The sequence below is a fragment of the Anopheles ziemanni genome, chromosome 3, assembly GCF_943734765.1.
Source record: "Anopheles ziemanni chromosome 3, idAnoZiCoDA_A2_x.2, whole genome shotgun sequence".
Lineage (NCBI taxonomy): Eukaryota > Metazoa > Arthropoda > Insecta > Diptera > Culicidae > Anopheles > Anopheles ziemanni.
In genome coordinates, this window is record NC_080706.1 from 45,720,484 (window position 1) to 45,733,689 (window position 13,206).

The following is a 13,206-nucleotide window of genomic DNA, read 5'->3' on the forward strand; positions in this document are numbered from 1 at the left end:
TTTTTTTTTTAGCACAGCCTAGTTCGACCCGGCCAGTTTTACCGTATCTAGGTCCGCTAGGCAAACGAAGGTTTATCGTCGATATAAGCCCTTCATGTTCAACACACATTCGACTGGCCACCAGCACCTAGTTTCGTTTATGGTGGGCCCTACGCCATTATTCTACGGTAGATAGCAAATTTAATTCCGATGGCTTACCAATCAATAAACACATTCCACGCTGGTGATAGCCATTAACTGAATGACATTGAACAATAAACAACATATAAATATTTTAACAAATTTAAATTCCTAGGTTACCTAGAATGAGTGTTGTGTTTCCCGATTAGAAACAACAGGTTATATTTATAAAAAAGAAAATGATCGTAGGGTTATGCCAAAATTGAGCACTTTGAAAGAAGATGTCCTTTATGAAGGGTCAATCGAAAGTCAATTTTGCATATGTCAGCGTTATTTGAATCTCTTAATAGAAACCGGCTTAGTGAAGACTGAGTTGTATGTCATGATGTCATATTGGTTAGCCCTACGTAAAATAATAGATATAGCACACTCCGCTTCGTTATCTATCAAGACACACTTGGTACGTCTTGTCTTGTCTGTACTTTTCTTTGCAATCTAAAATACCCCGAGTTAAGACAATTAAACCTTTAATCTCAAAATCCAACACCTTGCAAGTTAGCCGCTATCGAAATTTAATTAGACTTTATGAAGTCTACCGAAGTAGCCGGATCTTTATTCCACTCTTCCGTTTCGAAGATGTACTTCAAAACTGTGTGCTCGATTACCGGTTTGATGACCTTGAACGAGACAAATCGCAGGTTGTGAAAAATCCTATTTTCAATTGGAGCTAGAAGGATTCAAAGAGGGTCTGGGAAACAAAGAGGGTCATAAAAGAATATTAAAAACGTAACTATTTTGCCATATACAAGCCATTTAGCAGAGATATCAACATCATTTGAAAAAGGGGCGTTCCCGAGCGCTCGGATTGGCTGCAGCTGTGATACGGCGGCCATTGTGCTTCGATGGTGGAGTGTCGTTTTCCAACAGCGTGTTTCCTATCAAGCACGCGGATGCAAGTAGAATAGATAACCTTAATTCTCTTGCTACCCACAAAGATACGGTATGCGCATTATGGTTACTTCTTGCCAGCAATTACCGGGGAATATATGGATATGTTTTTAGTTTCTTCCCGCGCTGTGACAGGTTTTCCTTTCCTCCCATGTCAAACGGCCGTTCGATAACCTTCCCTTGGCGAGAGGATATCACTTCGACCCACGACGGGATACGCAGATGTTGACCGTAATTCGATCCAGCGAACAACCTGGGAAAACAACGACGATATTTGTTTGCCTTCACCATCGCCGATATACACCCTCGCACCAGCCGAGAATAATGGAATGGATAGCATTAAGCTTCAAGAGCGACAGAAAGGGATAATAGAAAATGCAAAGAAAAAGTTGATAGTTTAGTTCCGTTGTACCAGAACGTTTGTCCTTCTGTGTGGTCTCCAATGTGGCGGAACTTTTTCAAGTGTCGGAACTATTTGATCCTTATGTTACCGTTTTGGTAGTTGATCTTTTTTCGGGTCGTGCGTATAAGTATTTCCCTTGGATTGTGACACTGAGCATGTTGAACTATAGACATCACCTTCCATTCCGTTTCTTTTCTCTTCTTTTTCTTTACTGGTTTGTGTTTTCTCGTTGGTATCGTAATCGTGGTTCGCAAGCAACAGAAAAGTAGCATACATGATTCGATTCGGAAATTCAAACTCAATCACGATGATATCTATCAAACAATCCTCGTTCATCTCCTTGCTACTCGTTGCTCAATCAAGGACGGGCGGTTCCAAATTATAAGCCGCTATGAATTATCTTCTATCTTTCGTAAACGGCCGATAATCCACCAGTCAGCCAAACGTGCTACTGCTGCTGATGGTGTTGGTGATGGTCGTGTCGGCAGTACCCTGTGTCAACACACTACACTGGCCTGGGCACGGATTTTCGGCTATGATTATTCTATTAACGGTATCGATTACGACACAGCCTATTGACACTGCGGTTTCCAGTAACGGCTAATGGATATTTTTTCGACCTTAAACTGAACTGACGGAATAAAAATGTTTACCCCCAAAACCTGACTGACACGAGTAGCTGTCGAACTTGCCGCGCCATGGAACACACTCGCTGGCGCGATCTGTTTGCTGCGTGCGTGTTTGGCTTTCTGTTTCTAATCCGCTTTCTCCTCCCTAGATCCCCCAACATTTGGTAGCATTTGAAAGTAAATTCAAACAAGTTAGGGTAGAGTACGGATTAGCAACGAATCGATTCATTGGAGCACAAGTCATCGTGTATTTCGTCACCAGCAATCCTTCGATACAATATCGGAGGCAAACTCATTTGAATGCTAAATTTTTGCTTTTAAGATGTCCTCCTTAGGAATTTTATTTTTTTATTTTTGTGTATGGCAGCTAGAGAAGGATGAACGATTTTTCTTCGTTTTCGAAGAGTTTTAAAATGTAATATTTTAAAAAGAAATCAGATTAAAGAAATGGAAAGCGGCCTCAAACTCAAAAACAAACAACATATAAATGACAAAAAAAAACATTTCATCACTATGATACATTCGACGAATTTTCATTCTAGGATATTTTGGCAAACCACAGGACACAGTTGTAAAATCTCCCAAACTTGTAACCATAGCCGATTTGTAGCCCTCGGTAGCACGCGATTACAAACGTTGACAGTAAAGCGAAGGAATTCATATTTCTTGCCATAAAAATTTACCAATGGTTCTATTTCCAACCCGTTCGATTCGAAGCGTCTCACTACCGTCGGGTCACGTCTCTCGTACAGATCTATTTATTTTCCTTTTCACCCGCAACATAAAACAACATCCGAAACGGTATTACACCCTCCCTCGGCCAGCAACGGTCCTTGTCGTCCCGAGAGCCGAACCATCTGGAAAGTGTGACAGAGCTGGGGAAGGCATGCAACGACAAAAAATGTGAAGCAAAGCATTCACGCGACGAAAAACCATTCCCAAAACCTCCAACCACGATCGGGGAAACCCATTCGAAATGAAAACATCCATATCGAGCTTGCAGCAGGGTGTTGTCCTCCCTTCTGACATTCCCAATGGGCGGTTTCCTTGGGCAGCCGAAGCCGTTCCATCGTGGAATTGGTAAGGTCCGCTACTCCGGAGGGCCCGCTTGGGGCCTTCTAGGGATGCTGGTTGCGTATTTATTTATTTATCTTCAGCTAATTGATTTTGTGTCACATTCTGTTTGCACAAGGAGTATATATTCGTGCGTGAGTGGCGTGCTGGACGATGATCCGCGCTGCACGCGGTTGAGATCTCTTCGACGAACCGACGGGTGATCGACGGTAATCTTGGGAATGGCGATCACTCCAGGAGCAACAAGTAAGATCAATTGCATCAGCAGTTGAGCCTTCGGGGTAAAATTTTATTTCTCAAGAAAGTAACAAATACCATCAGTGAAAATGTAATCAATTTTTGTGTTCTATTTTCGATCAAGTGGGTAAGTAATCGATCCAAACGAATGACATTGAACGACATGTATATTCAATGTCGTTAAGTATGGATTGATTAATATGTTTTGAAGTTTGGAGTATTACCAATCGTGATATTTGTATTTTGTAAAATTTACTTACTTTTTATGGCTACCAGTATTGAGAAGTTGGTTCAAAACATTCCATGGTTCAGGTTAACAGATTTTCTTATACATTACAGTAGGATAACGTGTCCGTGTGTTGTGGTTCATAGACGACTCCTGCAAATCATGAATTAAAATACCCTATTTATGCCATATAATTATAATTTACTTATATAAGTTTTAAAATGTTTGCTAAAAGTTCTCTCAAATATGCCAACTAATAAAGAAAGTCTTTGTAAAAGTAGTGACATGTCAGAAAAGTATGAATATTAAAGTAATAATAAAATTTAAAACAGTAAGTATAAATTCATCATCAAGTTTTACGAAACATCTCAAACATTTGTAACATAATATTTATAACATAATATGTTAAATATCTTTATTATAAAATTACTTCTTTGCGCATAACTTCCAACCAGATTTGGCTCGATCTCAAATGGCGCAACTTTTGCCAGTTCTGTATCGACAGCTCGCCGGTAACAAATTTTCCTTTTCCGGGCCACAAACCTCAAGCCGTCATCTCCGTTCGGATTGTTGTTTACCATCGCTCGGAAAAGAAAACAACCGAATGATAATTCTACATTATTTGTTTATTCCGTTACTAAATCGAACAACAAAGCATTCGACTGCACAATCTCGCGCGTAATTCCGCCGAACACGATGTTTAAATTAAACCGCCGGCGTCTGAGCGTTGCGTTATCATTTTCAATCTTTCGTCTCGAGCGTCCAAAAGGTCCGAAGACAGAAAAAGTAACGGAAAGGTGTACTACCGACGCGCAGGCAGCTCCTTGGCGGCTTCGTCCGTCTCGTTTGCTAAGTAAACATACCCGAGCAAGCAACGAAACAATTTTCTTGATCAACATTGTTGTGTTCTCATAACATCTGGAATCGCGATCGGACACCGACTGCAAGATCAATACGTCTATCAAACACGTGTGTTCTGAGGTTGCATCGGAATCTGCGCCAGCTATTCGGGGAATCGCATCGTATAACGATACTATTGAGAAGATTTTATTTTGAAGAAGATTTTATTACGTTTTGAAAATAACACAATGATTTAAAATTTTTGTTGTTTGTAAAAGTTATATTTTAACAATGGCTTTTGTGACCAGCATAAAAACCTGATTATGTATTTTTGAGTACACAAATTTCTAAATAATACACAATTAAAAAAAAGTTTAAGAACATTCTCAATCATAGCAAAATCAGAATTAGGAAATTTTGTCATTTGCGTTTTGTGATCGAAATGGCGATCGCTAGTTGTCAAACGATAGGAACTGATTACAACACGTTCAGATTGCTTTTTGGCAGCTCTAACCTTTCCCATCCCCAAAAAAACTAGGATACGAGGGGTGACTTTTCCGATTTACCGCCTCCTGGAACATGGAAATGGTAACTGCTAAGGCACATTCTCCCCCAAGAAAAAAAAACACCTAACTCACCATGATCATTCAAAAGAAAGAGAATGTTTCCAGGAAAAAAGGGTAACACCGAAAAAAAGGCAGATACCTTGAAACGAGCGGTCCTATCCATTTGGAACGTTCCGAGGGGTGTCGGTATGTCCATCCATCCTGGTCACTCGACCCGTTGCCATCTCTCTTTTGCATTTTCGGGGCTATGCGGCTAAAATCGGTTGGTTTTATCAACCACATGAGCCGCCCCACCACTAGCGCAGCGTTATCAATCAGAAATCGAAATTCGAAATCGAATTCTAATAAACCGTATTTAATGTACATATAATGGGCCGGATTGATAAAGCGCGTTAGTCACAAGTTGGGCTGCCGCGAACGAAGCTCGAACTTCTATACTTGCCGGTGCATGGTGTATCAGTTGCATATCGTTGTTGATTTGATTGAGTTTCTGTGTGCTTTCCGCCGATATCCCCTATGAGAAGTGTGCTAGTGTCTAGAAGTGCGACTGGGGTGTATAATAGGATAGTGCAATAAGGATCTGAATAAGGCAACTCAGCGAAAGTGTTCTAATGATTGGTAGTGAATACTAGGTAGTGCATATACGAGGATATAATAAGACCAAGTCTAGTTGCAAACCCGGCAAGAGAAAATGAAAATGGGATCATCGAAGCGAAAATCTTCCTTCCGTATCGACGATATCCTGCACCATCAGCGTGTGGAGCAGAACCGGCTGTACCAGCACGGAATGCGGCATGCGTCCCCAAACAGTCCCGCCAGCCCAGCGCATCCAGGACTTCCGGAGCCAGGCGGGAGTTCGTCGGTTAACATCGGAACCACCAACTATGGATCGCTGGCGGGTCAAACCGTACCGGCCGACCTTAGTCCGGTAGGGCCACGCAGTCACTCGTCGCCCTCACCCAGCATGGCCCAACACAGCCCCCTGGGGCTCACCGGACCCCCACCTCAATCTTCCACACACGGCACACCACGTGCGGAGTCGCCGAAAAAACCGACTGCCATGTATCCCGGATTGCTGGACTTTTCCAAGAACGTCATCCCGATTCCGCTACAGTTCGGTGTTCCGACGTTTAGCCCCCTTAATGCCGCCTATCTCGAGCACTATGCGTCCGTGTTGCACAAAGGTAGGATGCGCTTATAATGTGTTGTATCCGTTGTTTTCTTAAAGCAGGTATCGGAAAACAATAATAAATCATCGTAAAAAATTAAAGTTTTCCGGATGGACTTGAACACAATTTTACATCGCTAAAAGTTTTCTGTTAGGGAAAAAACCTCAATAAATGGCAGATTCGTACTTTTCATGAAATTTTAATATGCTTGCGATATCTTTTCCCATACGCCTCTCAGAAATTGGTCCATGATCAGAATGGCATATTCCCGTCGGTTTGTGCTCGAATTTCGCCCACAACCGGTTCCTTCCGTAAAAGAAAATGATAATGATTGAGCTTGTACGTGTTTGTTATAGCATTAATTTTACTAGAAAAACATTATCCAGAACCAGAGAAATTTTCCTTTTTTTTATCAATTTTTGAAAAACAAATTGTTATACAGCATTTCGCGGCGTGATGAACCCTTTTTAACCCCGGGCCAAAACTTTGTTGAAACGTATCATATTGATCCCGCGATAAAAATCAAGAGACTGATTTTTAACAGTTTTGTTGAATTAAGTTAAACTCCTACATGTCTTTGGCTCTGTCAGAACAACTCTTCAGCTCATATGTATGGAAGATTTTATTTAAATTTTTGGCAAGTACGTAAAGTGACGTATAGTTTTGAGCACTGAGCACTGAGCACTGAGCTTCAATTCCGTATGTTAATTTAGATGAGCTGTTAGTGATAAAATCTATCGGCTTAAAGACGATGGTTTGTAACGGTGATGTAATTCTAAAGCCATGAGAAACAACAGGTATAGTTGAATTCGACGTAGAAAAATAACAATTGGAATCGAAAGTACCCCGCAAAACCGCCTACTGTGCTTCAATTGGCAAGCGGTATTAACAGCCCCCGGCGAATGATTCAGCATTCCGCAAAGGATGATGATTCGTCGTTCGCAAGTATTTCGCAAACGTGAGGTGATTAAATTTAGAAATTGCGGTGTATCGATTAAAACCCTACGGAAAGCGAAGAAAAAAAGCACAACACACACTTATTTTGCCAAATCAGCTCAATGAGCTTTCTAGCAGGCGTTCGGGGACCTAAATAAAGGGCGAAAAGCCTGTCGTAAAAGCAACGATCAAAGCGATTCGATAATGCCCCTTATGCCCTCTTATCGGCGTGAGCAAATGTGTTCTCGGCACGAGATTCGTGTCCAAAACAGGCGTAAAAGGGCCATGCAAGCCAGGAGTTGGGGCAAATGGGGCAAAGGCTCCGCTGCGCTCCCGAAAGACATCCTGGGAATATGAATGCCTATCAAAGTTCCGTGCTCGGAGCGGCGCAGCGACCGCTGGTGCCTAATCCCTCGGGCCACGGGAACCACCGCTTTGCACCGGGAGGAAGCGCCGACGCGCGAATGGGGCAATCGGAGCCGAATTAACTTTGTACTCGGCCCCCGGAGATGAAAGGTGCCGCCAACGAGGAATCGAACGAGTAATCTTTCACCTGCAAGATTTATTAATGCAACCGTACCCGTTCCGCCGACTAATCGAGCTGCCAATTGATTTACGGCGCTATCGCGGCTGCCTCCGGTTCTCGGGTGATCATGGGGACGCAATATATGGGTTGTTGTTGTTATTTGCACGGTGACGATGTTGGTGATAACGGATGGCCGGGCTACCGTTTGAGAAGAGAGCGACCCGGGGAAGCTCGGTTCCGGGAGGCGGATCAAGCATTCAATGGCGGACACTTGATTTGTGACAGCAAGGAGAGGTTGCCCGCTTCCGTTGGACGGCGTGATGGAAGTCCCAACAATCCGGGAAACTCCATATGTTTTCTCCTATAGACTGCAGGAATTCTTGTACGTCTTGCTCTTTGTTAATTGTTAATACAGCAACAGCAAATTGTGAAGTATTAAACAAAAACAAATATTCTTCTTGCCATTGGTTGAAACTGGTGGTTAATTGTTAATTTTTAGATTTTAACTTGTCATATTAAATTGACCCTACAACGGTTGAGGGACAGTCTGAAGAAACTAGTGTAAAGGTTAATTTACACACATAAAAAAATTAAAGAGTATAATAATCTCAAATCAGGAAGTAATTACACCATATTTTTATACGAAATAACCTAACATTGTTACAGTTGCTTTAAAATAAAACACAAATAAGTATTTAAAAAATATGTCATAAGCAATCATCTAGGCAAATTGAGCAGAATGAAGGGATTTTTTTAACTTTTTACCAAAATAATAAGATCTACAAAAATGTCGCTAACATGAACTTTATAAACTAATTTAAATGAGTTGATCGCATTCTAACACAATTAGTTTCCCTTCCATCGTCTCCTTGTTGTCAACAATAAATACTTTTATATAAGAAAAAGTATGCATTTTGATTTTTTAGCTTATTGAAAAAGTCATAGCGCATAAAGTGGCGTGAATTATAACTTTGGATAATTGGACGATCAATAGATTTTCTCGTCGAATTAACAAGATATCATACATAGAAATATCCTAGCGAGTCTAGCCCGATCGCATCATCTGCATACAAGCGGTTCAATGCTGTCCCACACAACACGAAGTCGTATTAAGTTGAATAAATTGAATCTCATATTAGTATATTTCGAATCGGAATCGCAGTATGCATAGACAATGTACGAGCAATGTATATTCTTTGTTGCATATGATGCCGATTAAGAATGTAATACGATTTTCTTTATGCATACGTATAGATATACGAACAATGTACGGCTGATGTAGATCGTAAGTCGTATATGTTGCCGACTTAGAAAATATACGACTAAACGTATACATTTTGAACAATGTACGGTTAGCGCCTCCACTTTTGTACGTATAGGCATTATTTTAGCATCATTTACGATTCAATCATATTGCATAGAAGTACGATTATTTCAAGTTGATATTCGATTTACATGCATATGTGTTGTGTGGGGTTTGCCTTGTCAGACCCTATTCACCTGATCAGACTGGCGCCGCCAGTATTATGCTGTTTGTCGATTGCATAGGACAACCGGCCGTCCTTAGTGCCATGGGCTCGATACGAAGTTCGACTAAGCATCATTAAACATTTGGTGAACCATAAAAAGATTACCCGATCGGGGACAATCTTAGTTCGGGGTTTCGGGTCCGTATATTGATACACGCACGAGTTCAGTAGCTCACGAAGAGGCAGGGATCCGGAGGATCGCTGATGGTTGTATTACAACAGTGTAAGCAAACGCATATGCAAACAGAGCCCTGTCTGCTGCCACTGACGCCACTGACGGTCAACTATTCTTTTTTCTATCTCTTTTGCGCCGACCGACTCGAAATCGATCTTCAACGCGCAGAAGGGGTTTGATGGTAAATTAAATAAAGGTTGATGGCGCCAGAGCTAAATCCCAACCTCAAATAAGCGCGACACTGCATCGCCCCAATCGTTCGAAAGCCTTTGAGACACTGCTGTAATAAAACGGTACAAGACTCATTTTCCCGATGTATCCCGTTGTGCGTGAGAGGGTGAACTCGGCACACTGGAGCCGCCAATCGAACTCGCGGGATTAAGTGTCGTTCATCTTATCATAGATCACACACGGGGTCCTACTATACGCGTTTCCCTATATGGAATAGGTTGAGTAAAAAAAACCGTTCGGGTTGAAGTACACTCTTGGGTGGAAGAATTTATCGTGTCATCATCGATCGACCAGCTCAACAATTCGGCCCGCTGAATGATGAGCAACTCTTACCCAAAAATCACTGATAAAGTCTGGGCGGTATACGGCAGACAGGCGTCGGATTTCCAATCACAGACCGACCGAATTTTGTTACGCACTTAATTGTTTCACCCCAAAAAATCTATATACCCGTCATAGATCGGAGCCGGAGGTGTTCTGGCTGGCAAACATAGTACCCAAAAAGGTGTTGGTGAAGGTTACCCAATTGAGTGTGGATATATGATGTTATTTTATTTTTTTAACCAACATTCTCTAATACCACCATTGTAATGGCTGGAAAACGCCACCGTTCCGAGAGGTAAAGTAAAAGGCTCGTAGTTTATCTATCACCTAGTGCCAGTGCCAGTGCTGACTCCATCCTTCCGCTATCGGGGATTAAGGGTTGCCTCTTTGAGCAAACTTTGCGTCCCCGAGCCGACCGACACCCGCGAACCGGGCTGTATGTGCTTATCATGGCGTTGTCAGACGTTTTCGGTTGCCTTAATCATCCCGGGAGACGCTAGCGGCATTCGATCACATCGCACATACATCATCGTCCGTGGGTTCACCAGCACGCGTGTGAAGTGACCGATGCGACGATACCGCGTAATCACTGTTTGATTGACAAACGATTATCAATTTGACATTCGCTCACCTTCATCGGTATCAGCCATCGAAAGGTGTGATAAAAATAATGTGCATGTAGTGTGTAAGGCCTGCCAAAATCACAGCTGGATTACGCCAATACGGAGATTTGCACAGTACACGGGCTGCAAAAACATGGCACAGCCACGACGGATTTGTTGAACGTATAATGGTATCACGTGGGAAAGTACAAGTTCAAGAAGAATTTGGAGTTATCGAAAAGTCCCCTTTCGACCTTTCATTATTCGTTAATTTGTATTCTACCTCTAACATTTGTGTGCATTGATAAGTTTTTATGAAAACGGCCACATTTATTAGAGTGGTAACTCACTGCTGCTGCACTAAGTTTGCTAATTCATTTCAAGCCCTCGATTGTCGGTCCACGGTGTAAATAAATCTTAGAGTATCTACGGGATATACGTTGGACTTTTCAAATGAATCATTAGAAACGGACACCCAAATAAAAGTTTAATTTACAAAGGCGAACATGTCTCTAATGGTTCCTCAAATTCCTTAAAGCACCAGATTTTGTGGTAATTTTGAAAACTTATGTTGCAATAAAGAAAACTAATTTAATTATTTATTTATTTTTTTTTTATTTGCAAAAAATGCAAAATTTGCTTAGCATGTCAATTAATTTCAAGAAAAAGTTGGATTCTCCCACGGAATTTAGTATTTCAGTGTTTTTCTAAAGAGCAATGGATTTGCAGCCAATTTCTCATACGTTAAGGTAATAAGTTGTTTCACCATCACTTTGGGTAATCACGGCCGCTGTCATGTGGCTCAAACACCTCAAAGCCATAGATAACGGCCGTGTCATAGGCCGAAACCGAACTGTGTATTCCTACCTTTTTCCCACCCGCTCGGTATGCTGTGACACTGTGTCCTCACGGTTTCGAGCGGACGTTTCCGCATGGACGAGATAAAAATACACAGTATCGCTATGTTGATGGGCCCGCGGCACTGCGACCTGTTTGGCTTTATCGTTTCACTCGATTAGCGAAAATTGCACCCTAAATGAACAGTGATTTTGTTGCCACCGGGCAAACAGGCCCCGACCCGCAGCTCTCCCGCCAACCGAGCCGGCTCCCGTGTGTGGGTTAATCTTCTTGGCCGGCTGTTTATCGTCGAACGTATCGGTCGACAAAGCAAACAAGCGTCCGGAACTGCAGGCGGAAGGAGTCGATCGATGGCCAACCGCATCGTGAGCTTGTGTGTATGGCGTGTTTGACGTGTTGAAGTTGCTTCCACAGTTCCGGGCGCCTACGGCGCTGCGTTGCGAGTTCTTGCCCAATAGAGTTCTTTCCCGGAATAATTGATACAAATTAAATCAATTCCACCCATCCTCAGGATCATTGCAGAGGTTGATAGAAAAGATAAACATTCAAACCCGTGAAGAGCTCGCCAACGGCCAGCGAGTCCTTCTCTGGTTCGTTACGAATTCGGCACAGGAAATGGTGCTATATTTGTTCCAATTGTCTTGCTGCCCCTTTGGGAATTAAACGAAGCGAATTTTCTTTAGGATTCTACGAAAATCTCTCTGTTATTGTTGAGGGATATTCTGCTATCAAAAACTTTTGGCGTCGAAGTAGGCTTTGTATTGTTTTTAATATTATCCTCCCCATTCCTCGATAGTTGACGATGTGCATTTGATCCCATCTTCCACAGCTTCCCCTCGTGTTTGGCCGTTCTACCCCCATCCGTACAGCTACCTACTTCCCGGTTGCGGTTCGAAACGCAAGGGTGGCCAGGTCCGGTTCACGCCACAGCAGACGCAAAGCTTGGAGAAGCGGTTCTCCAACCACAAGTATCTCTCACCGGAAGATCGGCGGAATCTGGCGATCCAGCTGAAGCTCAGCGATCGACAGGTACAGAGCATCACATTAATCCTTATCTTACTACTTTCATGATAAAAGGATGCTGAAAGTCTTTTTTTTTTTTGTGCACCTCCAGGTGAAAACATGGTTCCAAAATCGACGCGCCAAGTGGCGTCGGGCAAACAATGGCTGCCAGTCATCGGAGGGGCTCGGTTCACCGCACAGCCATGGGGATCCGGCCAAAGCTCCAACCGAGGTCGGTGGATGTGGTACCACTGGGTCCGGTCGGGCACACAAATATTCCTCCGATGGCTACGACGACGAAATCCCCGAGGGTGGACAATTTGCTCGGTCGTCCAATCACTCCACGCGCCGGTCTTCGGTGGATTATGATTGCAAGAGCTCGGACAACTATTCGGAACCGGATGATGGCTCGAGCGAGGAACAGGAGAACGACGTGGACGGGGAACCGACGTCGCCTATAAATGTTGTGTAGTACAAAGTAGAGCAAGGCTGCTGCTGTATGAATACTTGGACCTTTGTGTTAGTTAAGTGTTATGTCGTCGGTCAACTAATACCTCAAATATAGGCTAAGACACTCGAAATGTTTTATTAATGTAATAATTTTGATTTTTTTAATAATTTTGTTAGCTTTTAGTTTGAAGGTGTAATAAAATCGGAATAAATAGAAAAAATAAATTTAACAATTAGTCAGGAAATTAATGAGATCAGAAATTAATTCCAGGAAACTGAGGATACCTTCCCCAATACAACGCCATGCACACCTCCCAAAAGGGGGATCCACGATGTCTCGAAGTCGCCGGCCCCCCGGTCT

The 13,206-nt window shown here is 42.6% G+C and overlaps 1 protein-coding gene across 1 annotated transcript; it reads left to right on the forward strand.

Moving 5' to 3' along the window:
• Positions 1–5,734: 5,734 nt before the first annotated feature.
• LOC131284867 (hematopoietically-expressed homeobox protein HHEX homolog) lies at positions 5,735–12,867 on the forward strand. The gene is made up of 3 exons (XM_058313726.1): positions 5,735–6,227; positions 12,223–12,422; positions 12,508–12,867. The coding sequence occupies exons 1-3, from the start codon at positions 5,735–5,737 to the stop codon at positions 12,865–12,867; spliced, it is 1,053 nt and encodes a 350-aa protein (XP_058169709.1).
• The last annotated feature ends 339 nt before the right edge of the window (positions 12,868–13,206 follow it).

Bases quoted from the DNA above. Each gene is read 5' to 3' on its own strand.
- LOC131284867 (XM_058313726.1), top strand. From the start codon at position 5,735: ATGAAAATGGGATCATCGAAGCGAAAATCTTCCTTCCGTATCGACGAT. The intron at 6,228-12,222 runs GTAGGATGCGCT...CATCTTCCACAG, and splicing joins TGCGTCCGTGTTGCACAAAG to CTTCCCCTCGTGTTTGGCCG. The intron at 12,423-12,507 runs GTACAGAGCATC...GTGCACCTCCAG, and splicing joins TGAAGCTCAGCGATCGACAG to GTGAAAACATGGTTCCAAAA.